Source organism: Strigops habroptila, chromosome 18, assembly GCF_004027225.2.
Source record: "Strigops habroptila isolate Jane chromosome 18, bStrHab1.2.pri, whole genome shotgun sequence".
NCBI lineage: Eukaryota > Metazoa > Chordata > Aves > Psittaciformes > Psittacidae > Strigops > Strigops habroptila.
Genome location: NC_044294.2, coordinates 5,840,055 through 5,867,811, shown reverse-complemented (window position 1 = coordinate 5,867,811; position 27,757 = coordinate 5,840,055). Strand labels below are relative to the sequence as shown.

Sequence of the window (27,757 nt, the reverse complement as noted above, 5' to 3'; positions counted from 1 at the left end):
CAGCATGCAGCTGGATGTGTGATGGGATGGGGAGCTGCTGCTGAACTGGCTGGGAAGGGCTCTGCCTTCATTCACCTTCCTGCAAAGGCAACGACTAATGAAGACACTTCAGCGTAAAATTAGTGAGAAGATGTAGCAGAGTTATTTTTAACAAAGTGACCTTCATCAAGCTCAGAGCTTTTTTTGCTTCGTTTTTTCCAAAATGAAAGCCAAGTCAATCATGAAATGCCAGGGGAAGATGTTAACTCTTTATTAATAAATCGATTTAGAAAGGCTTAGCGAGACAGGATTAATGGATTTGGTGCTCAGGACGGACCACTGTAATCTTCTGGTGTGACCTGCTGCAGAGCAAGGCCTGGCCCTCCCGCAGCCCACCAGAGGAGGCAGCTGCAAAAGGGTTTATCTTTTAATCCACACCATGGAGAGTCTCTGACAAGTCCCTGCATCCTGGTCCAACAGTCACACCACGCTCTGCTTCCAGTTTTCTGTGACTTCCCCTCACAGCCCCTGGCTGTGTCAGCTGAAGTTCTTTAAATAGGCTTCTTGAAATACTGTGCTTCAAAGTATTAATGACACTCTTACTCACGCCTGCTTTCTTTTACAGTATAAAAGTAATAATGGGCTTGATTCTGAACTTAGTTACTCCCCAAACCACATGGAATAAATTAATTCCTGCAATGGTTTCAATTTTACATTTGCGTAAGAGAGACCAAACCCTTCGCCACAAAGGTACAAACCAAGCAAATCCACGGGAGAGCACGTCAGCTGTCCATGCTCCTCAGGGCCTGCTGTACTGGGTAGACACTGTGAGCAGCTCGGGATGGAATGGTAGAAGAGAGAGTCAGCCATAAAGTGCTAGTTTGTTTGAGGAACGAGTGAGAAGTTTGGTTACCAAAGCACGTCAAATGTCTGAGCCCAGCTCTGCGCACTGCTTGTCTGATATGTGGTTAGCTAACGACTCTATGATGTCAAGGAGGAGGAGCTGACTCAGGGAGCGGAGATTTGGCAACTTGGAGACCTTCAAGGAAAAGAAAAACAGAACAGAAAAGGAAAAACAAACCAGAAAGAAATTAAAGCCCTCCCCAAATCAGAGCTGATGCAGCACCAGTTCACCCCAGCCACCCCACGGGAAACAGGCAGGTCGGGCAAGGCAGAGCCTGGGCACGTATGGTGTGAAATCACAGTCCCAGGCTCCAGTCATGACTTCCTGCACTTGGAATCCAATTTCAGAGTGCTGCATGGAGGGGATGGGAACGGAGAACAGCAGAAACGCTGACCCCAGCACTGCCTCTCTGAGAAAGGAGGGTAATTACTGTTTCTATTGACAACTCTACTGCTAAGGGATGCCAACTAAGCACTCTCCTGAAAGCAAAGTTGGGCACCAGCACAGCCGTGAACTTTGAAGTGTCTGTGTTTCTAATGAGAACGTGACTTAGGAGCTGATCTCTTCACTCTGTCTGCTCCTCTGGAGAGGCCATGCTTAGTGTCCATGCCGGTGGTGCTGGCATTCCTCCTGCAGTCAAGGCAGGTCACTGGAGCACTAGCCAACAAAAACCTTCACCGCATCAGATATATGAGCATCTACAACAAGCTTTATGCTCTTAGACTGTTCAGAAGCTCATCTGTTACCAAAAAGGAGCTCTACACATTCCTTCCTTCTCCACAACCTCACAGTAATGAGCCAGGAATCCCTCCTTCTAGACTTATTAACATACATGCCCAGCCCTGAAGGCAGACTCTGCCTAAAAGCCTGACTACTTGCCCAACCTGTACTCACTGATCTAACAGAAGATTATCACCTCACTCTAAGCTTGACTGTGATAAAGAATAAAGATGTCCTGAGCATCTTTTGAAGCCCAGGAAGGAAATGGCTGAGATGCTTTCGGAAAGAGCTCAGGAGATATGCTTGAAGTAATAATATCCCCAAAGTAAAGGTCAATGATGACTGGGAGGGAAAGGGAGCCCCGTAACACGGGTGGGAATCCTGCCCCAGCACTGAGGCATGCACTGTGGAGGAACAGATCAGGGTGTCAGTACAAACACTTCAGAACAGCAGTTTTATTGGGCATTTTGCACAATACTGACACACAAGAGCCTAAACCCACGTTGCCCAAAGCAGCAAACCTCTGGGAACAGCTCTGCCATTAACCTTCTTACTGGGGGGAAAACTCCTTGACAGTCCCCATTGAGAACAGCGTTAATCAAGCTGGAAGAACAGGAGATGCCAAGGGCCATCCACCCAGCCTGTCCGAGCCTCCATGACCCGCCGGGCTGGCCCAGCTAGAACAGCTCCCCCTTCAGAGCCTGCAGCTTGCCAAGGAGCCCAGCCACACACAGAGGCACCCAGCCACTAGGCCAAAAATCACACACTGAAGCCTCTCAAGCCAAAGAAAAACATTGCATAATTAAGATTTCTTCATGCACATCTGCTTGACAGGCTTCCAGCCACAGCCTGAGCAAAACTGTTCTAGCAGTCAACAGCTGAAACAGAAAACATTTCCACGTACTCTGGTGAGTGGAACACAATTGAGCAATGCCCTTTAGCTCAAATCTCGGAGATGTCGCAATGTTCACTTCCCCCCAGCACGTTCTGGTGAGATTTGTGCCAACCTGTTTGTCTTCCTGTGGCCTCCACGGGAAGCTGAGACCATGAGATCCCAGCTCTTGGGGACTGTAACCCCAGGAGACGTCCCAACTGCCTGTAACTCACAGTGGGACCATTCTCCATCCCCTGCTGAAGCTGCGGCCAGAAGAAAATCCACCAGATGAAGGCAGGGGCTGTAACCTCACGCTGGGACCCTCCGCTGGGAGTGTGATTCCTGGATGCTGGCTCCACTCTCAAAGGTTTTTATGCATTTTCAGCTATTTCTGGATGTAAAATGCATTGCACTTGGGCAACCTAGGCGTTTAATGAAGAGCCTGAATAGCTCCCTCTGTCTCATCTGCAGATACAGACTGGACTGAGCAGTGCTTTCCTTCCCCATGGGCAGCGGCGGGAGGATTGTGACTTTAAATACACAAAAGAGAGTGAACTACCTGAATACTAACTTGGGAATTATCATCAATAAGTGCATAGCATCCAGAAATCCCAACTCCTGTGATTTATCTACCAGTTTCAACAACGTTGATAGATTGTGCAATGAACTGGTGACTGCTGGGAAACTCTCATGGAGGGATCATATCTCACAAGAACCACTAAATGACAATACCCTTATTCTCTCAAGTGAGGACAGGAATATCAGCACATCAGGCTCTTGACCTTTCCTATCACTAATGCATCATCCCACGTATCAGAACATAGAAACTACAGAAAGCCCAGCCAGGACACGGTAATTTGCCTTTTGGGCACATGACAGTATAACAGCTATGACAGAGAATACTTCAAGAGAAAGATGAAGAGCACACTCATAACTGCCAGTGAAAGAGAGATTTGTGCCCTCAATACATCACAAACTTATCTTGCTATACACATGAGAACCCAACAATGGCATGACACAAAATCAACAGCTGGAACAAGGGGAAATGGAAGCAATTCGGGGTAACTTCTGTTTTGGAAGGTCTTCACATTTCCAGACCCTGCTGTTCTAGTCTTTCATTTAGTTTTGGTGTTTGAACTATGCCTGGCAGACTTGTCAGGGAGTATCAGCAACGCTCAGCCAGCTCTCAGCTGTCTCACAGGAGAAAGAGTGAAATGGATTCCTATATTAATGTGTCTTTAACCAACGCAGTGACAGAGGACAGCAGCTCTCAAAAGCCCCAGAAAAGATGCAACCAACCTTGGTGAACTGGTGAACGATGATGTGCAGGCAGTGCCTCTTCATGTCCAGCGCCTGGGTCTTGTCAGCTGCCTCTAAAATCTGGAGCAAAAGCAATGATGTGATCTTCCTTATGCACAGCTCGAAGGTACAGTGCACATTGTTCTGACTCAGATGAGGCAATTCCTCTGAGCTAGGGAAACATCTCCATTTTTCATTACAAACCCGAGTCTTCTCTGAACTACTGAAAAATAAAGGCTTGGATTTAAATGGATTGAGTCCTCAGGAGATAATCAGTAGGAAACTGCAGATCTGTTTCAGAGCCAGGCTCCCTGAAGTGCCCGAGTGAGACTGGCAAGAGCCAAAAGCAGTTAATGCTGGAATTGATTCTACTCGTGTTGCAGAGGGTTCAGCCTGCCTACCGAGTAGATGGCATTGCAGGCTTTCTTATCACAGAATATTCTTTGTTAGCTTAAACTTCATTGCCAGAGCCTCTTAGCATTTACTGATAAAACAAGATTAGTGTCACCTGCACATCACCGTTTGCCCTGGTACAAATGTCTACCACAAAAGGGTTTGGAGTTGAGTGCAGAGCACATGGTACCTCTTAAAAAGACCCTTACAAACACTGGTCTACAATGGGGGATGAGGAACATCCTGTTGGCCAGGTGAGCAATATCTACTAAACACTTCAGCACAGGAGCACTAGTGACGCAAAAAGCAGATAAGGAAACAAAACTGCTGAAGCCTTTGCTCCTGCACACATGCCAACCACACAGGGCACTGACATTAGAAGGGTTTGTGCAGTCTCAGATATGTGAGTTTGGAGGCAATTTGGTGAACGTGGCACTAGGGGTACCCAGTTGACCAGACCCTTCCCTGTAACTGGGTCAAGTGACTCATTAAAGCTGCCTGGGGACAATTACCTGTAGTACATTCTCCACTGTGACATTCATTTCCAGGTTCTGCTTACAATAGGCTTGCAGTCTGTTGTTGGAGAAGCCGTAATAGTAAGGTGCAGCAAAGAGGTAGCTATTCATCTCATTAAGGAAAAAACTGTAAAGCAACGGTGGCAGAAGTTAAAATGCAGTGCCTGCTAATGCAGCCCTGACCAGCAATCTTCCCAGGCGCTGCCTGGCAAGCTAGAGCAAAAGGAAAGTGAGCTGCTGTACGTGCACTGTAGGCAGATGCTTCAATTACTTTAGATGTAAGGATACAGGGAGTCTTCAGGAGGCATGTTCACTTCTCCATAATATATGTATCGAAGCATCGATTCAAACGCTTGCTTGCTGGGAACCATTTCACCTATAGAAATATTCACTTGCCCATCTTCTGGCATGAAGGAACGGAACATGGCTTCGAAGTAACTGGAAAAGGAGGTAAAACTGATGTACACGTTCTGCAGACAGATGGTTTAACCCAGGATTGTTCAGAGGCTGCTATTAAGCACTGCAGCTTCCAAAGCAGCAAATTCAGGTGACAACCTGGGCAAAACCACTGCTAAATTGTTGTTTTTATACGTCTGCCTGTGAGAGAACTCCAAATATAATCCCCCTGACTTCCATCAGCACTACCCGAAATTTGTCTCTGTTTCTTGAAAATTAGGACACACGGTGCTTTGATTTTTGTCTGATTTGCATAAGACCCAGCAGAGAGCTTAAAGCATTATGAATTTCCTTGGTATCTACAGGCTGCTAATCATGCAGGGGTGTTTTAAGAGCTGTGAAATGCTTCTGGTAAAATACCACGGTAACTAATACCAAGTATTATTTCTGGGACTAGACAAAAATTGTGACAGTATTTGAAACAGCAATTTTATGTGAACACTTCATGTTTGGCAGAACATAAAGGGGCAGGTACACAGAACACACGAGCGAAGGACAGACCCCCTTCACTGCCATACTGAGGAAGGAGAACAGTCCCCACCTTCAGAAGGGTGAACTTGCTTCGCAACAAAGCACAGGAACAATCTAGTCTCTGTTATGCACCATTTTTTGCTAAGCTTATTCATACCCAGTCTTAAATAGCAGCAAGGGAGAAGGAGATTCAAACTTCAGGTGATTCAAAAGGGATGTTCACCATCAGAAGACTCTTTCTGACCTCATTGGACATCTGTTGCTTTCCACTTCACTGAAACCACCTCATGTTTTACACCCTCTTTCCTTTCCTGTGATTGTACAGATTCTTTGTCTTGCACTGCAGCTTCTTACACATCCTCTAGAGAACCTCTCCAGTTTTAATTTCCTCCCATCCTTCCCTGCTGGGTATCAAACGGAAAAAAACCAAACCATTTAACCACTGATGCTTAAAGGCTTATTACACTTACTGAGCAAAGACGCATCTCACACTTTCTGAGGATACAAAGTTCCTCCTTGTCTTCTAAAAGAGGCAGCTGCCCCACAGACTGCACAGCACTGCACTTTACACAGTCAATGTTTGGTAGAGTTTTGGTATGGAGCACCTCACCTGGAGCGGGCGGCCAGGATGGCTTTATGTGCTGGCCGAGGGTGGCCGTCCAAGAGAAGGATGATATCACAGAATTCAGTCCCAGCTCCTTCCAGGTAAGCCTTCATGTCCTGAATTAAAGATGTTCCTGAAAGTTAATGTAATGAGATAGTTCAGGACGTGATAGCTGCAGATGACCAGGTACTATCAAACTCATACATGGCAAAGCCATAGCTCCAGCCCCTCTTTCCTTGTTTCCTAGACTAAGCAAACCATTAGCAATGCAACAGCTACAGGCTGGGCGACAGGACATTCAGAGCAGCCCTGTGGAGAAGGACTTGGGGGTGTTGGTTGATGAGAAGCTGAACATGAGCCGGCTTCAGTGTGTGCTTGAGCCCAGAAACCAACCATATCCTGGGTTGCATCAAAAGCAGCGTGACCAGCAGGTCGAAAGAGGTGATCCTGCCCCTCTGCTCTGCGCCCGTGAGAGCTCACTTGCAGCACTGTGTGCAGTGCTGGTGTCCTCAACATAAGGACATGGAGCTGTTGGAGCAAGTCCAGAGGAGGCCACGAGGATGATCAGGGGTTGGAGCACCTCCCGTATGGAGACAGGCTGAGAACATTGGGGCTGTTCAGCCTGGAGAAGAGAAGCTGCGTGGAGACCTCAGAGCAACTTCCAGTGTCTGAAGGGGGCTACAAGGATGCTGGGGAGGGACCCTTTATTAGGGACTGTAGTGGCAGGACAAGGGGTGATGGGTTCAAACTTAAACAGGGGAAGTTTAGGTCAGATATACAGAAGAAGTTCTTTCCTGTGAGGGTGGTGAGGCACTGGAATGGGTTGCCCAAGGAAGTTGTGAATGCTCCATCCCTGGCAGTGTTCAAGGCCAGGCTGGATGGAGTCTTGGGTGACCTGGTTTAGTGCGAGGTGTCCCTGCCCATGGCAGGGGGTTGGAACTAGATGATCTTAAGGTCCTTTCCAACCCAAGCTATTCTATCATTCTATGATTCAAAACCAGCACAACTAATGAGGTTATAAAGCAGAAAGGTTACCGATGTCAAGCGGCTGATCGGAATGTGTTCGAACAGGAGGTTGCTGCTTTCTCCGTACAATCTCCACTATGAGGGATGAAGAAAGATGCTCAAACTCCTTCATCATTATTACCTGATTAAAATGTGATTCCTTCACCACAAAGTTCAGGCAATGTTCCTGAAAAAAACCACCAAACCAGTATTAATAACAAACTGATGGTTTACCCTCTGAAGTCATCCCACATCCCATGTTACACGTGTGAACAACCATCGTTCTCTTATGACCCTCCACCTGGGTCCTGCAGCTGGAGCTATCAAACGGTGACCTCCTCACTAAGGGACCATTTCAGCTCCTGCTTGAACAGGAAATTCAGGACAACTCTAAGCATCTAGAAAAACCTGACTAAGAAATAATAACAAGGAAAAGATTCATTGTCTCCCATCTGGCTGCTCTGAAATAGGAATCTCAGGAGGCGCTGGAAACCTCACGGAGCTAAGACTGGTTGCTATCTCATAATAATTCTTTACACAATTAGAAACCAATACTTAATTAGAAGATTGAAGAGGTCTCAACGCTCTCCATTAAGGATACAAACAATGTGCAGGATTTCCTTGTGTGGATTTTGCCTTAACCCTCTCTGTAAAGGCTGCAACAGTCTGGAAAAGTCTTGTAGGCTCCTGTATGACAAACCTGCTGTCACAGCAAATCAGCCTGGAGGTATCTACTCTAACCTGACTTTCAGCACAGCCCTTGACCCACTGCATAGAGAGCTGCAGACACATTCTGGTTTGCAGTAGAGTGTTTTTCAGATGAAAGCCATGAAAACAGAATTTAGTTTTACATCACACCCAGGAGAACAAACTGTTTGCAGTCTCTCTATAGAACATTGGGAACAGAAAATGCACTGTTTCCATCCTGCTGTAGTGAGAGTGAACTGATGAAGAGCCAAAGTCACTCTGTCCTCTACATCCTACAGGGCAGATATGCAAAAATATCACTTAGTGGAAAAAACCTACATAATATTCGTGAGCAACTGCAGGCCAGCCCACACTAACATACACTCAAGCAACTACAATTATAGGAAAGAACTCAATTTGCAAAAGCCAACAGCTTTTGCAGAACATTTCTTACATCAATTCCATTTGTTAAACTTTCTTATCAGTTCCCCTGTATGCAAACTGTGATCACCTTTAGCTGGTCCAGCTGAAGCTTGTTGGCATTTTCACACACAATGAGCACATTCTGCAGATCCACAGATGCTTCAATATATTGAAGGCAGAGCTGTTCCAGTCGAGAGAGCTTGAAGTTTAAAGCTAGTTTGTACACATCCATAATAAGTAACACATCCTGCACATGCCCTGAAATCACAAGAGAGAAGAATGCTGGAGAGCTCAATTTATCTTGACAATCTGGATTATGAGTTTTTAAAACCCTCAAAAGTAAGTGAAGTCTCTAAAACCACTGACAAGCTCCAAAGCCAGCAGCCCCATGTTCCAAAGTGCTCAGTTACTAACAGTCCCGCTGCAGCCCCTGGTTTGGATGCAGTATTAGCAATCAGCTCCCTGATTCTGACAGACCCTTACAAAGGTGCTTTGTGCTTGTGCGTGCCCAGACCTGAGGCTGGTCTAGAAGAAAGGGCTGAAGTAAGAGAGGGGCAGTGACGACCCTCACAGGCTACTGCAATGGCACTACCAGGACAGCAACTCAAGGAATAATCCTCCACAGCCTTTGCTTTCCTCGCAGAAGATCTGTGACCATCTGCTGTAACTCCTTTTTGATAGAGAAAAGCCTTCTTGCATGTCACGTGCCTTCCCTGTGTCTAATTGGAAAATCCCATTTGATAAGCATGCCCAATGCTATTAGCTCAGCCTCTGCATGGATCCCCAAGGTGCTGCTCTCTGAACTGAGAGGAACAACTAGGAATACAAATGGTCAGGATGGGGCCATTGGAGGATCCCAGCAGAAAGGTGTTTGATGGGCTGGGGGAAGGGTAGCAGGCTGCCTGGGGAGCCTGTAACAAAGGGAAGAGCTCAGTACGTCCTTGGTCTGATCCTGAGGGATCAGTGAACTGCTTGAGAGCGGGATCTGGCAATGTCAGCAGACACCAATGAGAAGTTTCCCTCATCCCCATTAATTAGGCTTGCTCTCAGACAGGCTGGCTGGCAGGGAAAGCCTTGGAGCAACTGCATACAAATCACTCTTTTCCTGAGAATTACCTTTTATAGCAAGGAAAGATCGTGGACTGAAGCTCAAGCAAACCTTTCAGCTTTAGGACAGAGGTACCTTGCTTTACCTTACGGTGCATGTGGCTTCCCCAGCCCCTCCAGCTGGAGCTCCCCCTGGGTATCCACTCTGACTCCCACAGCCCGACACACCTCATCACTCAAGCAAGGCCATTAGATTTGCTGCGTGGGAGCTGAGAGATCTCTGGCTATTACCTCCCAGCCTGCAAGTGTTTGTAACCCGGGGATCTTCAGTGAATGCATCGAATCGATTTTTCCTTTCTTGAGGCACTCTTTTGGATTGGCATTTTGCAAAGATGATAAATCCTCGCTTGCTTTGCCTTTCTGTGGGGGCTCGGTTTACAACGGATCAAAACAATGCCAGAAAAAGGGAATAAGCCAACGCAGGATCCATGGGCCTTGCAGGCAGGCTGCTGCATGTGCAGACCACCACAATGCCTTTGGGTTTTTGTTTGTGGTTTATCGATCATCTGCAAATGCTTGATCCTACTCTGGCTCAAAGTAGCTGTTTGCTCCCCAGCTGTGGCAGGCTTCTAACCCTCTGCCCTACCTTTGCGAGGGTACTTGATTTTATCTGTGTACAGGAACTGCATGAGCACCTCGAAGGGCTGCGCCTCAGCCTCTCGGATGGGCACTTCCAGCAGCGGCTGCAGGCGGCACAACTTGACATTCCCACCAATCCCATCCCTCTGACATGTCGCATGTCCCTCGTCTTCAATATCCTGCTTTGATTTCTAATGAGATGGAACAGACAAACACGGCAACAAGGCTGTGTCAGCTCACACACGTTACTGTCAAACCAGGGGAAAGAGCCTTCTCACGACTGCATTCTTCAAGATCCAAGATCTCATTATCTTCAAGATTATCTTCACAAACACAAGGAATTCGTATGTCTTAGACTTTCTGTTCCATATCCAGTGACAAACAGGGACCAGAACAAATGTGAGCTCCTGGATAAAGCTCAAAAGCAGGACCTCAGGAAAGGGGAGGAATGAATTCATGTTTCTGCCCTCAGCAGGAACAGCATTTCTCCTTGGAGAAGGAAGATGGAGGAGCAGGTTCCACAGACCCCTGCTTTGCAAAGTCAGAGCTCAAAGTGCTGCACAGATGTATTTAAGCCACTTCACTACTTCCAAGTTTCACTTTGACAACCTCTCCCTCCAGCCTTACCCAGTGAAGATGGAGGGCTGTGGGGTGGCAAAGCAACTAAGGGGCAATGAGACACCCATACATCTTACTGCAGGTTATGTGCTACCAGTTCCTCAAGAGCAGTCAAATATTTGCTGCTAAAAAGCTGTAAGTAGTTAAAATTAACAGAGACACCAGACCTTCAGCTCTGGAAGAAGTCAGGAAATACTAAGGTAAAGGGAACAGAGCCAGCTCCAAACCTTAAAGCTGCCTCCCCTCTGATCTGTCTGATCTCACAGGCCACCCCCGACGACGTGCAGCTTCTGCCCTCCCCACAGGCAGGGGTATCCCCAGGGATACTCCACAAGATTAGAACCTAGACAGCTATGAGAGCTCCCAAGAACCATCATGCCAAATCCAGATAACTGGATTAACTTTGGCTCCTCCACGTTACGCTCCTCACCCGGCCTGATGCACATCCAGCAGCCTGTGCTAATGCTAACTATCCTCTTTCCTTCCCTTGCTCCAGAGCACCTCAGCATCAGGTTCTGCTCTGATCCCACGGCTGCCTCAGCAGATACTATTTTTGTTTCCTGACAACCTTATGTCCAAAATGGGGCAGAATAAGCATCCCCCTGCCTCGAGATCACTTCTCTCGAACACTCACCTGTTTCAGCCTCTCCCTTGCCTGCATGATCTTCTTTTTCAGCCACTTGCAGCGAGCTGTAACGATTGCAGTGTGCCCTCGGACTCGTTCTTCCTTCTGTCACAGGCAAAGGAAGAAAACATGTTGAACTTCTATACCCAAATCCCACGGTGGTGGTGGCAGATGGCAGAAGTCACAGAAACCTGGGCTGAGCTCCAGGTTACTATACATTTAGTTGAAGTTAGAATCAAAGGCAGCCCTGCATTTGCTCTGCACATACAGATGAAATCCAACACTTACTTTCCATAAAGCCAATGGCAAACACCATTTGGAAAGAGTCTTTGTTACGTTCACTAAGTGGAAGCTGCCGAGTAGGTTCAGTGTCACAGATACTGCTTCTTGTTGTTGCATCTGAGTTTTGGTTTCACTTTCTACTTTATTTCAGTAATTAAAAATTGCTCTTGAAATGATCTGCAAACCACTGACCTGCTCTTTCCAGGGGACATTTGGGACCTCAACTGAGTACAGAGCTCATTAGCACCATTTTCATATTACAACTATACATACTGTGCTGTGACATAAATTGGGGTTATGTCTCAGGGATCCACAGATCTTCTCAGTTTAAAAGTTTCTCCTCTGCAGCTTTAGAAATTTATCTGGATGAGTGTAACTGACTAAAGCAGAGAGACAGCCCCTTCACCAATGCCACTGCTCTTCAGGCTTCACTCCCAGGGTTTCTGGCCCCATCTCTGTACAATCTGCCTTTCCCCAGCACACGATACACAGACCAAAACACCCCCACTGGCACCTTTTCAGTAAATTCTACTCACCTCTCCCAAAACAAACTCCAAGTCACTGAACTGCCTGTTTTCCCACAGCCTTCCGTAGTCTTCATGGAGAGTGCATTTAGGGTAACAGGAAAACTAGCAAAAATAAAACCCCACAGAAAACAGAATTCATTTCACATGGCTCTGCCCAAAAGCACTGTTACATGTGTTATCAGTGGATTTTCTGATTAACTCAACCCCAAGGTAGTATATAAAGTAGAAAATAACAAGCAACCCAAACACCTGCAAGGGCTTGCTCCATGGTGAGGGTAACGAAAGATAACAGAGGGTAAGATGGAAGAATTGGGTCTCATCTGAACTGCAAAGGCTGCCCGCAGGAGCCAGACTAGAAACTGCCATGTCTGGAGACAGAGGATTCACACAGAACCGGTGGGGATGGTTGAGCAGGTTTAGCAGTGAACTGCCAGTGAATTACCTGGAACCTGTACATCTCTCCGCTCCTGATGTTATTGTCCACCGTGCCGCCAAAGATGTACATAGCATCTGAGATAACAGCTGCTGCGTGGAAGAGTCTCCCACTGGGTAACTGGGGAAAGAAAAGGACAAAATAGGGGAGGGAATAACGAAAAGCCTTTTTTTTTTTCTCCTCACAAAAAAAGGAGCTGCAACAGATCAATAGTGAGAAGGGAAAACCAACACAGACCGAAGTGACACAAATGGTCACATCCTAAGAGCGACATTTATTGTCTTTTAGGATTGTTTCCTAGTGCACCTAGAACATACTTCCACTCACATTTAAAAACACCTATTCATGGCACCTTCTAATCACACTGGTACATACACAGGACTCTACATATCACCGTAGTTACAAAATACATCATTTATCAAACTCAGACTCAACACAAGTCTTACATAGAAAAATACACCCTACTTCTAGAAATAAAGAGGTTCTGCAAACCACTGCGCAAACCCAGAGCTTATTCCAAATCCTGTCGAGAACTTGAACAGTGAATGATCATCTAACTCAGCAGGATGCTCAACTGGAGGCTTGTAAGCACTCGCCCTGCCCGCAGCGCGCTGCGGCTGACCCATCTGGCCAACAAGCCCCTCCAGCAGTGCCAAGTCATGCACAGAGCCCAACACTGGAGACGTTTCCAGAGCTGGCACCACAGAGTCAATCCTGCCTTCATTATGCCAGGTCCACAGAGCATAAAGCCACCCCACGCTGCAGGAAGCCCCTGCTATTTATAGGGCTGAGGGATCACACCATTCCATGCAACACATATTTCACCTTGGAACTGTAAAATCGGATGATTTCTGGAGCAGGAAGGAGTCACTGTGAGTGGAAGCTGCTGTGACCCTCCTGCACGGGACAGACCTCATCGTTTTTACCTGTTTCTTCTGAGGTTACCCAAAGGTAGCTGATCGCATTAGCACACCTCACTGAGATATCTCACATCAAGTCCTCAAGTGGTGATAGGAACTACCTTCCGCCTCCCTCTCCAGTTTGATCAGGCTTGTTTTGTCTTCCAGGCAGCAAAATCTCATTAAATCTCTGCCTACGAAATAAAAAGCCCTCTGGCATAAGAAATCTTCTCTCCTTGTACATATTTATAGACACCACTCAAGTAAGCTCAGACACAAAACAAGATTATGTTTATCTGCAGAGCCACATTTTCCAGGAAGCCATGCTGACTGGCATTTCTCATTACCACCAACTTACCCCTTTCACCACAGCATCGCACAACGGCCTCATTTAGCTTGTTACTCACCAGACTTTCCATGAGTTTTTCTCTTCTTCAGACTACAGCTTTTAAGGACACAACCCCCCTGCAGCAGCCAGGACCTGGTTGCTTTTTTTCCCCTCAGATGTACAAACCACACATTTGGTCACCTCGAAGGCACGTTTGCGTGCGCCTGTTGAACAAGCCATCGAGATTCCTCTGGATAAACAAGAAGCCTTCTGTCTCCAGCAAACTTCATGGATACTTTATCACAGAAACTTTAAAGTTGGTGCTAATAAATACTGTAATAGGAAGATTATGGAATAATATTGATCGATTACCTTCCTGTTCCATAGCTCTCCAAAAGAGAATGAGATCATAGAATCATCAAAATTGTTTAGGTGGGAAGGGACCTTAAAGCTCATCCAGTTCCAACCCCTGCCAAGGGCAGGGACACCTTCTGCTAGACCAGGTTGCTCCAAGCCCCGTCCAACCCAGAGACCTATTTCCACACAACTAGAAGGGCTGATATCAGCTGTATTATAAGTATCTTCCTTACAACTAACTCTGCAGCCAAAAACAAACAAAAAAAGAGCTATCCTGCTGGAAACCAAAGGCAGCCGCCTCGTTTATAAGGTTCTTTTCAAGCTGGAATCTTTGCTTTCCAAAGCAGATCTCACCAGTCACCTCTGCTTCCCTTTCAGTTTACCCTCCCACACTGCTGCCTTGCTTCGAGCCATCACTTTCAAAATCAAAGTATTTCAGAAGGGGTTTTGTATCTTTTTGCATTTCTCGTGCTCAGACTCACTCCGTGTCCTGTCTAGACAGCTTGTCCTGTGATGCTCATCAGGGTTCTGATTTGACTTACAAAGCTGTGCATTAAGTGTTGCTGCCTCTGTGTTAGAGCACCTAGCAATCATTCAAACAGTTGAGATGACAGCCCCGAGCATCACCTCTGGGGCTGATTCCACACACCTTAAAATAAACTTAGTTAAACCTGTGCAAACCCTTTCACTGATTTAAATTCTGACCTTAGCAGGAATACATTCAGCTTCACTTGAAGTCCTTCATGAATTAAGTTGAATCAATGTAAAAGTAAAATGAAATCAAACGAGTAGTTTCCACTCGGGGGTCAATACTAGTTTTCTACATGCAATTTAGAACTCGCATGTGTAGAGCCAAGGCTTAAAGGGTTCTGAGATTGCAGTTCAAGCTGAAATAGCTCCAGATAAATTTCAAGGAGAGAAGAAAGAAGTGGAGGGGGAAAAGCATTTGCAAGGCTGGAATTTACTTCTCTCTCCTGGAATAAATTTAATTTGCATTTTTGAAGCCTTCACTTCCAAGTGTTGCTTTATTTACCTCCGAGTCTGCTGTAGGTGGATGTTTAACTGCTGTTATGCCGCAATCTAAAGCAAATACATCCCGAGATTTTTTTACACCACGTTCTTCCGAGGGCAAGGAGGGAGCTTCTTCAAGGCCAGATACTCTCTCAGCCACTTCTGGAGAGGACACTGGTTACAAGATGTAAAAACAATAGTGTGTAAAAGTATAGATGGGAGGCGTGGGAGACTGGGCACGGAGCACATCCCCCTGTGGCTGAAGCTCCAGAACACTCGGAATCAGTCCAGAGGAAGCACCATGGGCTTGGCTGGAGCCTACCACTGCGACTGAGCAATTCAACGCATCACTTGTGTAGTTTTCTTATGTTTTTTGCCATGACAGAGGTATAAAGCAATTAAAATCTTATGCACTAATTGCTTCTTTTCTGCCCTCTTCTGCCCTTAGCTCTTCATGAGAAGCCGAGGGGTTCGTTTATGGCAAGTAGGAAGAATGCAGACGCTGAACAGAGATGGCCAGGAGGCAGGATGGTCAGCTATTCCCACAGCCTGAGACCAGCTTCCCACCTCGTGGCTTGATGGGAGAGCAGGGCAGACTGATGGACAACCTGCTCTCTGTGCCAAGGCTGACAATGCGTTAGGAAGGTGACGTGGTAAAACCTTTTCTACAGCTGACAGGTTATACCTGGTGTGAGGGCAGGCAATGTGCACACACACCGTGTGCTGTTCTCACCTCGTGCTGTTTCAGTGTGTAGCTTCTATCTCCTACTCAGTTCTCAAAGCATTTCCAACATGTTTTCAGTGCTTCTTCAGACTGAAATGGCAGCACTATGTGCAATACTAGGAAATAGGTAAAATCAAATCCATGGCAATTGTTCCAAGGCTCTTCTTTCTCTCAGCTTCTCAGAACCCTTCTTATATATACAGAATAAATTTATAACTGTGTAAATTTTAACTCTCCTCACACTCAGATATGAATGAGCAGGTATTAAGGAAGCTGATTGTTGAGCTTCAAAGGCAGTAAAGATGTGCTCAGATCTCTTTCACAAACTAGGAACATTGAGGAGCTTCTCTAGCTTCCAATACCACTGAAAACTCTAAGCCAAAATGAAATAGAAATACCTAAAGCCATCAACAAACCAACGTGTTGAACCAACATAAACTAAAAGGTAAAAACACTGGCCCAGGGTGCCCAGAGAAGCTGTGGCTGCCCCATCCCTGGCAGTGTTCAAGGCCAGGTTGGACACAGGGGCTTGGAGCAACCTGCTCTGGTGGAAGGTGTCCCTGCCCGTGGCAGGGGTTGGAGCTGGATGAGCTTTAAGGTCCCTTCCAACACAAACCAGGCTGGGATTCTATGAAAAAAAAGTCTATTTTTCCTCTGGAACAGGAAGAAAACCATAAGCTACAACAGGTTCAAATGATATGTCACTTCTGGTAGCTGTTTATACTCAAGAGATGCTGCTACACTATCATACCAGGCAACAGCACGGAACTCTCTGAACAGATGGGCAGACAGAGCTTTGGATAGTCTTTAAGTTCAAGGAGATTTAAGGATTTAAAATGTTTTCACACACCGGGTACACAAAATCTATCTGCTTTTCAGACAATCAGAACTAAGTGTCTGGAGCAGCTGACGTGCTGGAGGCTGCTATTCAAAAGGACTTACCTAGGCTGGAAAAATGGGTTGATGGGCACCTCATGATGTTCTGCCAAGTCCTGCCCCTGCTCTGAGCACGAGGTTAGACTCGAAACCTCTGGATGTCCCTTCCAACCTACTGCTTTTGTGATCCTAAGACTTCCTCCTGTTCTTTAACACACTCCAGGTGTGGAAGCCCAGCTCAGCTCTTGTTACAATGGAAATTTATGCCTTAACATGGAAATTCGGCCTTTCCTTTTCCCCTTTTATTTTCCATACAAGAAAAAAGGAAATTAAAAATCTATCACAGATACCTGGAAAGGAGCTGGCCAAAGGCTATTTCCATTCCTCTGCCCCAACCAGGGCCAACAATATCTATTTCATTCCCGAGAGAGGTTCATCGAGGCTGTTCCTAAAGACTTCCAGTGGTAGAGATGCTTCGAACCTCTCATGAAATCTTTAACTCTGCACTACTGGTAGCAAGTCGAAAGGTTAAAGCAGAGGATCACCTCAGTAAGCACCACTTCCTCATGTGAAGCAGTTAATACAGAACAGGGATTGCCACGAATCATGGCAGAGGATAGAAAGTTGAAGACCATGATGAAGAAACCTACAAAACAGGATAAATCACTAGATACAAAAGCAAAGTCATAATAACAAAAGCTTGTTGCAATATCAGCTCTTCTGGAGATTTTGCAGTTCTGGTTATGGTAAGTACTAAGGGATGGGGCACTGGACATCATTTGATATTCAAGCTTTACACTGAAGATGAGATTTTTCCATTTAATATTCACTGGAGAACACAGCATGGGAACAGGGAAGTTGATTCTTTTAACAATGAAATTCAAACATGTGCTGTTAGAACTGCAAAGGTCAGAATATGAGCCAACCTGTAACTTATTTACAGCTGTAATAACACTAAACACTCTTTCCTTTAAAATAATCTTAACATATCAATTGGAGATTTAAATAGTAGTGTCATAGCCCCTCACTCCTCACAATCTGTGAACTTTCATTTCCTTTTCTTTTTTAGCCTGAATACTTCTAGTTTCAACTTGAAGCTGCTGGATCTTGCTTTATCTTTTACCAATAGATGAAACAGCCTCTGTTCCCCAGAGACTCCGTCTCACTGCTGGCCACTGTGTTTCCCAACCTTCACTCACTCACAGATTTCTTCTCTGAATAACCTTCATTTGTGAACACAACATGGTGAGACGTTGTTCAGGAAGATCTACCTAATAAACGTGGGGGTAACAGTTATGTTACTAAATGATACTCCACTCTGTTGGCTTCTGGAGCCAAGAATAGCAGCAGCACTTCCAGCCATTTTACATTACAGGGAGCTTGTCTCAGCTACCCACAATGACTAAAGTTTTTAAGTCATTGTTTCCAGGGGTACTGGAAAGGGAAACTATTAAGCATAGACCACACACCCTGTTCTCAGATATGCTGCTTTACATACGTACTGAAATATGTATTGTTTCTGCCCAACTGAAGAACCACCACTCTGAGCGGACTGTTATTTTCCTCATCAATTGGCAAAACTCTGGACAATGAGCAGGGATCAGGGAAAAGCTCTGACCTGCTCTTTTCTTTCAAGGTCATTGACAAAAGTTTTTAGTGGTGCAATGACAAGAACCAGTCCCTAAACAACTTCAGCAGAGTAACTACTCCTCGTTCAAACCCATATTTCCTATCTTCCAATTATCCAACTTTATACCCATTTAACATGAGTCATACTAACGCTGTTTTATTCTAATTTCTTACTGGTGAGCGAGCTACATAAACATATTCCTTCTGCTATCACCCACATAAGCCCACATTCTGCTCTCTCTGTGGGAGAACTCTGTAAAAACACGTAATGAACATCCCTCAGGAAGGAGACAGAGAGTTGACAAACAGAAATCACACTGTGCAACAACCTTGACTAGTTGCTCTGATAGTCAGGTTTTTACAAACTCCACCATTTCCAAGCTGTGTCTCTCAGCACAACCTGAACAGATCAATGGCACGGAGACCCTGAAAGTTGTACAGAAGATTTGCTGAGAAGGATGCAAGTCTGAGCACTACCTATTGCTTAGAACCATCAGGCTTCTCTTTGGACTGTGAAATGCTAACTTCTATCTCTCCTAGCAGAACATGAGACCCTGACAGCTACGCTCGCCACATCTGACAGCAGATCTTGTTAGGGGCCTCACTGCAGGAATTCAGGGGTTTGTTCACATAATAACATGCTGCTTTTGCCCGAGGATAACTCAACGGGTGTAACTGATCTCTGCACAGGGAGACTGCGGCAGACTCATCCACAGTGGGATGAGTAAGTCCTTTTAATCTTTCTTAGCTGCCCACAAACCACGTCACTGTAATCCATGTGAAAAACTCCAGAACTGTACCTCACAGTAAGCCAGAGAAGGTTACCAAGGCATTCACCTCCCTTTTTGCTTATTAAAAGAAAACTGAAGAGCTCTGAAAGTCAGAAATTCATATTGCTCTTGGCTTTGAAAGGCTGCACTCACTGGGAGATGGTGGGAATGCGCCTGGATTCATGGACAGTGTAACTGGCCCAGACACTGACCTTCTTAAAGCACTGCAAGGAAGAAGAATTCTCTTCCTCCTCCCGTGGCACCTTGTCCTCTATAAGGCAGTGGCTGTTTCTAAACATCTCTTCTCATTCTGTGGCGCTGTGTCCACAAAGGGATGTGCAATCCCCTCCCAGACCTCCAGCTCCTCTGCCATTCCCTGCACAACACTCCTCTACTGTAGCACAAACCATGAGTGCTCTGTCTGTCTGCCTGCCTGCTGGGGAGCAACTGGGCAAGATGAGGCATTTTCCCTCTTACTGCCTGCTGGTATTTTATGCTGTTCCAACCTTCTTCAAAAAGCCAAGGACACTTAGAGTTCAACAGGAAAACTTGAGGGCAATAAAAGAAAAAAATCTATTTAAATGATTTTTAAATCCTCTGCTAGCCCTGTATAAAGGAAATCCAGCACCTCAGGAAGCTTTGGCACTGTTGGTACAGGCAGGCATGGACTCAGACGTGATATTCCTCTGCCTGCCTTAGAAAAGCAGAACCCCCAATTGTGAAGATCATCTAACAGCAAAGATGGAGAACAGCTCTGTAAAATACGTATGTACAAACAGCATCAAGGTGAAGGTATGAGGAGCTACAGATTGCAACTGTGCAGGTCAGAAAGCATGTTTGATATTCATTTTGGAGACATCCTAAAAGCACAAAACAGAAGTTCCTTGTTTATTTCTGGAGCACTGACCTGTTTCACTTTAGTTCCCCCTTTTCTACTTACTAAGCCATTTTCCCATCCTCCATGCGAGCCACCATCAACAATTCTGAGGGACCTGGGCAGAGTAGTAGAAGAGGACCTAGAAGAGGCCCATTGTCAGACTTGTTTCCAGGTTTTGTTCTACCTGTTCACCCAAAATGCAGCCAATGCTGGACTGTCTCAGCGCACGATACTTGACTGCTGCCTGGTTCATGCAATACTCACCTCTTTCAGGTGCAACCTTCACCTCTGCAGTTCTCCATAGGGCACACAGACATCTACTATTTCTTCCCACAGATCAGCCAACACACACTAAACCCACTGTTGAATCAGCTGAAGTATTTCAACATCGCTTAAGGTAAAATCTATTAAAATTAACAAATGCAGCCAACGTAACCATTCTGAATCCAGGAGATACAGATATTAGTACAGGCTTCTTCTCATTTGGGGTATTCACTTGGCCCTTGGTGGTTACTGCCTCTTTATGCTCATATAAAGAACCCAGGCTTTTTAATTTATATTTCTTATTAATGCAAATACGGTCAAAAAAGCCACGTCTGAGCCTCCCTATGATCTCTACCATTATTTTACAGTCATACCTTCATAAGCAAACACTTCACACTTGACCTAAAAGGGAAATGCTATTCTGTGTAATTACAGGATTTCTAAGCTGTTACACACGGAGGCATTATTACAGTGGAACAATCAAAACCTCATCTAGTTTGGAATTCTGCTTCAACAGCATCACACAGCCAACCACAGAACCACCGGTCCACACGGTGAATTCATCACTGAGCTTTGTCAAATAATGATTGACTCAACAATTACAAGTGTTTGATGGTATTTCTTTAAACAGTCCTAAGCAAAGTTTTAAACGTGTCAACACTGACTCATTTTTAAAGACTGTTGCCCACAATATTTCAGCTGCTCAACTACTGGTGGGAAGGAGCTAAAAGTCAATGTCCTTGTCGAAAACACGTCCTTGGCCTGAGAGCAAAAAATGGGCAAAGCATAAAAGGAGACACCAAGAGCTGAAGGTTTTACCTCACTGTCTGGGCTGGGCTGGATAACTTCCCAGGTCTGGGAGTCCACGTCATAGCAGTGCAGCTCGTTGGGCAGCGTGTTATCTGCAGCACCACCAAACACATAGAGATGCCGGTCGAACGCAACCATCGTGTGGCCATATCGTCGTTGTGGAGGAGGAGGGGAGCCTCGAAGCAAGTGCTCGGTGGGAATACGGGTCCAACTGAGGCATTGAACATGAAACAGCGTATTTTTTTACAACTCTTTCCTGCAAAGGAAGTTTTCTAACTCTCAGATTGTAAGAATAAAGGAGCTCTTTTATGGTACCTTCCAGAACCTGCACGAGAACAGGCAACGACTCATCCTGATCTCTGTCAGCTCCGTGTTGCTAAACTTCTAGCTGAAAATCTGATAAAGCCAACGTGGTTCCCTCACCCAGATGCAGACCCAGATGTAAACCCCAGCAGCTCAAAGACCACAATTTGGCAAGGAATCTGTGATCCATTATCCACTTTAACAGCTAACCCTCCTAAGCAAAGGGCACCATTCCGATTCCATACCCCATTTTGATAAGGCACTGCTTATTCATTACAGTAGCATGATTTCAGCCAAGATCTGGAGGCCATCAGCTGTTCTTTCAGCTGTGGTTCCACTTCAGCCAGTAACCAGACAGATCAGGCTGTCACAACAGACCATAAAACAACTTTCAGGGAGGTAATATTTGGCATCCCATTCTGAATACACCACGACTCACTGTTTAAAGTGAATCTACTGAATTTCTGTTCATCTGCTGAAAAAGATCAACCTGATGCACATGGCAAACAACAAAGTCTCATTAACATAGTCCACACCTTACATCCACTTCCTCACCACGAGATGCAGTATTCTTTCTCAATACCCTTAAGTATGTGCATTTCTCAACTCAAGTAGTAAAGGATTACGTGGATTTTGTGTGATTTAACTGTCTACACTTACATCTTCTCCTTGAACTCAAACTGAAAGAGATTATTGGTAATCTTTGCTCCACTCTGGCCCGAGAAAACAAACATCTTGTCTTTGCAAACAGCCACAGGAAAATTACAGCACGAAGGAGGAATTTCACCACTTTGTTCAATCTGAAAGATAATGAAGTTCAAAATGAAGGAGGTGTTATTGCTGTGCACCACTGCACGTGCTGAGGATGCTGCAGCACCATCAGATCAACAGACCCCATGGCAGCAGCGTGTGCAGGCAACTGAGCCCTGTAAATCTGGCTACAGGTGATCAACTGATGCTGAGCTTAGTCTGCACAGACTAGTTTTACTATGGATAAAAAGGATGGGAGGCACATTTCTAGAGCCCCAGTGCTGGCAGGATCAGGCATCTTGACAGCCAGCCAGCAAAGCTCCCAGTGGTTACAGTGGGAAATGCAGGCCCTTTTCACAGGGAGCACGGCCAGTTCATATTCACATTTACAAGCAAAAAACAAAGTTCATCTACACTTGGGTTTCCAAATGCACAAACAAACTCACATTGAAGGGCTTCTGCTCACCTGTGTGACAAACACATTCTGCAGAGAGCAGTGCTGTCCTGCACAGGCCATTTTAAATAACTGCATATGAAAACCAAGAAAGAAATTCTACGTGTTAACCAAAACTAAAGCTTCTTACCTCTTCCCAGCACGTTAGCTCTCTATCCTGGAGGCCAATGGTCCACATATCATTTAACCTATGTTATAATACAAAAATGCTTGATTTAGAAATAGGTTTGGGGTTTTTTTTCAGTAATTTTTAGCTCCCACTTCCACTGGCAGAAAAAAACCAAACCTATTAAAATCTTTTTCTCCTATACCTACATTTAATTCCATCACCTCAAGCCTGCTTTAGCATCTTTCTGGTTACAAGTACTCTACAGTTACACACAGCAATTCTGCCTGGAGCTTAAGGATTTGAGCTAGTCACTCTTCAGGATTCAGGGATATTTATAGAAATACCCCTTATTACCCTGCCACCTTCTACCCATCCCTACTAACCCCTAGGATGGACCACAGGAGAGATTTGTGCGGCTGAATCCCACCTTCACTGCAGAGAGAACGGAGCAGGCAACCTGACACATCACTGACTGCTACCTATCTGACTATGCTTTTCCCAGGACAAGTTACTCACAGTAACTGCAGCTGATTCCTTTTGTCCTAATCTGCCTGAGGCTCCTGTTCCACAAAAAGCCATTTTTTAACGTGATTAGATGTATTTAACATAAATTAGACAGCTCCTCTCACCCAATCCCTCCTTCCAGCTACTCGAGGCCCTGGGGGAACTCCCTAAGCTGGGACTGAGCAACTCCACATAGTCATGCATCTTTCTCTAATTCCTCCTCCAGAAATAAAGAGAACTGCTCATTTGCCAAATTTCAAAGATCTTTTAGCATCTTTACAACCAAGGCAGGGATGTCATATTACACATCCACAGCCCCTCTGAGTCACCAGGTTTTTTAGGTTTTAAAACACATACTGACTTGAATTTGGCGAACCGCAGAAATGGGTTTTGCAAAGCTCCAGTTATGGGCTTCAATCACTCGGGGTATGAAAACATCTCTACAGAGGTGAAAAGTGAGGGGCCAGGATTTTACAAAAGCAATCCCAGCACGTACCGTGCGTTGCCATCGTATCCTGCAAAGATCCACAGCTTGTCACTATACACTGTTGCACCGTGAGCTGACCTGGCAACTGGCAACCTGCAGTTGAGAAAAGCAATTAAAACCTTCTTAGATGACCTGCAGAGGTGCTGTAAGAAGGATCCAGGTGAGGGCTAAAATGCACATGTATGAAGCATAAAGTACCCGACACAAAATGGTTTCGAGGGGTGAGATCGAGAGGGCTCCCAAGATGCAAAGCCCACAAGAAAAGAGCAAACCTAGATTTTTAATTCCCCAATCTTTGTGGGTTTTACTAAATCAGCCAAGAAGCATTGAACAAAACTGCGATGCCACATGGCCATCAGCTTGTCTGAGGTCATTTGTGCAGGACCCACACTTGTAACCGTGGGGAAAGACAAGGACATACGAGTTCGGAATACAAGAGTAAGACTCACTTTCCAGAACATCAGAAGTTGCTGGAACAAGCAGAAAGAGAATTTACTGATGTGGTCTAAAAGTGCACAAACCCAGCTCTGAGAAGTAACACGCTACTAGGTCTGACTGTGCCTTAGAAGGCTGAATCTCAGGAACCTGTGTTCAACAGATCCAAACGTACATCATCAACTCATTCATCTGCTTCTGAACGCACTTGTGTGCACACACATCACAAGTGTGTGCATCTGAGAGCGCCCCAGGAAGTCCAGCTTTAGTCTGAAAAGAACGTGCAGATTTAACTACAAATAAGCTTTGAAGTGGTTTCTGATACAACTAAATTGAAACTATGAGGGATTGGCCAATGTCATGTTAACCTTGGAAAAGAAACAACTCAAAAGAAAAGCTTCCTTTGCTTTCATTCCTTCTGTCACAAAAATGAAACATGTTTTGGTCACATTTCCAATAGAGTCCATTCTGGAACGGAGGCCATGCAAAAAACCCTCCTTTTCAGAACACTTGAATCAAGGAAGTAGAGCAGAAACCGTCCCACAGCCTTAACACCAGCACTAATTCCAGCTGTGCCACTGTCAGTGTCTGCTGACTTAAGCACAAGGCCCTATGAAGAGGGGGGCAGAGATGCCAGCTCCTTACCTCCCTTCAGTCTTCCACTCAGTCCACTGTCCAGTTGCAAACTTGTATTCAAAGAGATCGTTTTTATTCTTCAGGTTGGAATTGGAATAAATGTCTCCAGTGTAGCCACCTGGGCAACAACAATTCCATTGGACTCAAATGCAGCCGAGCACACACGCTTCTAGTTGTTGTATTAGAAGAAAAGGTTAGTTCACACAAAGAGAGGTATTTGGCTAACGGTCTGCTACAAGTGGGAGATTCCTCCTCCTCTCCTACCCCTAAAGAAACGCTGTGGGAATGAGTTTGAACCCTAAAAATACCTCATTCTTTCTTCTAACCAATACTACCAGTGCATTTATCATCCCAAGCAGACACCACTGCAACCTGCCGCTGCCTTACCGAACACGAACATGCTGCTCCCATAGACCACAGCCGAGTGGTGATACCGCGGTGCTGGCGGGGTCCCCGTGGTGAAAGCCCTGCACAACACGAGAACAGCAGCAATCAAACACCCTCGTCGTGCTGCAGGGACTCACAGCTATTGTGCGGAGTCAAAAAAGAAACAACTGCTAGAAGTTTGTCTGCTGTTCCTGAGGGGGTTTCGCTGGTTTTGGTTTCTTTATTAAACTGTCTCAGATTTTATGACAGACTGAGCGCTATGAGCATGTTACAAACACAACACTGCTGAAATCTGTTGGGTAGAGACAGCAAGCGAGGCACAAGGGAGGCGCACAGATGACAAGAGCCTGCACAAGCCAGAGCAAAGACAAGGCACCAGCGAGCCCCACTGGCACATTTCCTGCCCCAAGGGGCCGCAGCAGCGCAGTGCCTCCGCCCCTGCACCCTTCCAGCACCCCGCAGGAGCCTCGCTGGCAGCTCAGCCCCGCAACAGGGTGCAGCACCGGGCCGGGGGGATGCTCTGGGGGTGCTGAGGAACGAAGGGGCCACCGCCAGCCCTGCCCACCTGCACCAGGAGCAGTCCTTCACGTCGAAGCGCAGCAGGTCGTTCAGCATCGTCTTCCTGCGCGGAGGAACGAGAGCAGCGGCTGAGCCGGGCCGCGGGGCCGGGGAAGGGCAGCCCCGCTCCCCCTCAGCCCCGCTCCCCCCGGGCCCGCCGCGGCCTCACCCGTTGTCGCCGCCGAACACGTAGATGGCGTCCCGGTAGGCCACCACGGTGTGCTTGCTGCGCCTGGGGGAGGCAGAGAGCGGGGTCAGGAGCCGCCGGGACCCCCCATCCCCGCACCCGCCCGCCGCCCCGCCGCTCACCGGGCCCCCACGAACTCGTCGCAGGGCGGGAGGCGGCGCCACCGGTGCACGGTCTCGAAGGGCCCGAAGTTGAGGGTGAGGTACTCGACGCTGTCGGAGCAGCTGTGGTCGAAGTCCACGCTCGGCGCCACCTTCGAGCGCCCCGCGCCGCCCGCAGGGGCTCCGGCCGCCGCCATGGCGCGGCCCAGCCACCGCGGGGACACCGGCGGACTACAGCTCCCAGCGTGCTCCGCGGCGGCGGGGAGGGAGGAGAGGAGGGGAGGAGAGGGTGGGGACACGCAGGCGCTGCTGCGGGCCGCAGAGTCGTGGGTTCGAGTCCCGGCCGCGGCGTGTGAGCAGGGCTGTGCCTGTGTCCCGCCTTCAGCTTTAATTTAGGTAAAGGGAGCTTGTACATCCTAACACGGCATTAGTAACCTTCCTGACTAGACTTCTCAACAGTGCACAATAAGTAAGAGAGGTGCTCTGCAGCACAAAACCAGAGCATAGACCCATCTCCATAGAGTCCAGCATGTTTCATCCTGAGCAATGAATGACCTTGGCACTGGTCAGGTTTGCTGCAGCAAACTGACAGCCCCTTGGCAAACACAATTCCTGTTCAAAGATACATCACAGAGCACACAATTCTGTTAGGAAGGAGGACAGTGAGGAAGCAGAAAGGCAAAGGAGTTACATCAGTGCGGGCACAGGCTGCACGTGAGCTGATGCTGCGGGAGGACGAGCGTGAGTCTCCAAAAGACACAGAATCCCAGATTGGTTTGGGTTGGAAGGGACCTTAAAGCTCATCCAGTTCCAACCCCCTGCCACGGGCAGGGACACCTTCCACTACACCAGCTTGCTCAAAGCCCCGTCCAACCTTATCCCCCAACCTTTCCCTTTTCACCAGCTACACACCATCAAGACCAATATCAAATCAAAGCAGTTTCTACCCAACACAGTGACAAGCTCCCACAGGAACTCTACAAGACACTGGCCCACCTACTTTTTTGGACCTTGCAATGGCAAAGAAATCCTTGGATTTCTCCATTCATGATGAGGAACAGTATCGGCAGTACCAGATCAGTCTCATTTTTATGGTCTTGTTTAAAGCCACCATCTGACTCCACCAAAGCACCACCAAGGCACACGGCAGCTGCTCCCACCAGAAGCACACGGACCCCATCAGCCCGTCTCCTCCAGACCTGAACTGACACCGAGGTGCTTCCATGTGCTTGGTATTCACTTACCTCCAAGAATGGATGACTGGGTTTGAGCTTTGCTGCCAACACATGGGGCAAAAACCATGGTCCTGCCTCTTCCCAGGGCTGGGACTGGTCACTCCCTGCAGAGCTATCGGGATACGCCACCGCAGCCACCTCCTCCTAGTTGGGTTTCCCCAAGGGGTTGCACTGTGTAGTTTAACTTGTTGGCCTTTTTCAGTGAAAGCTGAGACACAAATGCCTCACAAAATTCCTAATAGACTTTACAAAACAATATAAAACAGTTTAGGCGGAAGAGAGAACCAGTGTTCCCTCCCCCTGAAGGGAGGTCATGGCTCCAAGTTTAATGGTATCATACACCAGAGAACCCACAGGGAAGAAAGATATCGCAACATGACTGCATTGATCAGAGCTTATACCTTAGGAGAGACACACATGGACACACACACAAATCAGGCTTCAAATCCTGCTTCCCATGGGGCTGTCCACACAAACCCATTGAGAACCCGAGGATGGTTCAGATGAGGCTGCAGTGAAGGGTGGGGGACACCCCCCCAAATCCTGCCCCTTTCTCAGGTGCAAT

General features: G+C 46.7%; 1 protein-coding gene across 5 annotated transcripts; it reads right to left on the bottom strand.

Moving 5' to 3' along the window:
- Window positions 1–234: 234 nt before the first annotated feature.
- Window positions 235–26,191, bottom strand: LZTR1 (leucine zipper like transcription regulator 1). 5 transcript variants are annotated; one of them, XM_030473017.1, is made up of 20 exons: window positions 25,979–26,191; window positions 25,839–25,901; window positions 25,677–25,733; window positions 25,112–25,191; window positions 24,734–24,842; window positions 23,663–23,746; window positions 22,684–22,741; window positions 22,010–22,149; window positions 21,056–21,257; window positions 12,511–12,621; window positions 12,078–12,170; window positions 11,269–11,364; window positions 10,024–10,207; window positions 8,419–8,588; window positions 7,251–7,407; window positions 6,222–6,348; window positions 4,973–5,122; window positions 4,682–4,787; window positions 3,777–3,857; window positions 235–1,018 (listed from the first exon to the last, which is right to left on the bottom strand). In XM_030473017.1, the coding sequence occupies exons 1-20, from the start codon at window positions 26,152–26,154 to the stop codon at window positions 902–904; spliced, it is 2,361 nt and encodes a 786-aa protein (XP_030328877.1). In that variant the 5' UTR covers window positions 26,155–26,191; the 3' UTR covers window positions 235–901. The 5 variants fall into 5 exon arrangements, 2 of the variants coding, with proteins under 2 accessions (XP_030328877.1, XP_030328878.1); XR_003989626.1 differs by lacking the exons at window positions 235–1,018; window positions 3,777–3,857 and having other exon boundaries at window positions 4,736–4,787; window positions 4,973–6,015; XR_003989628.1 differs by lacking the exons at window positions 235–1,018; window positions 3,777–3,857 and having other exon boundaries at window positions 4,736–4,787; window positions 4,973–6,012.
- Window positions 26,192–27,757: the final 1,566 nt, after the last annotated feature.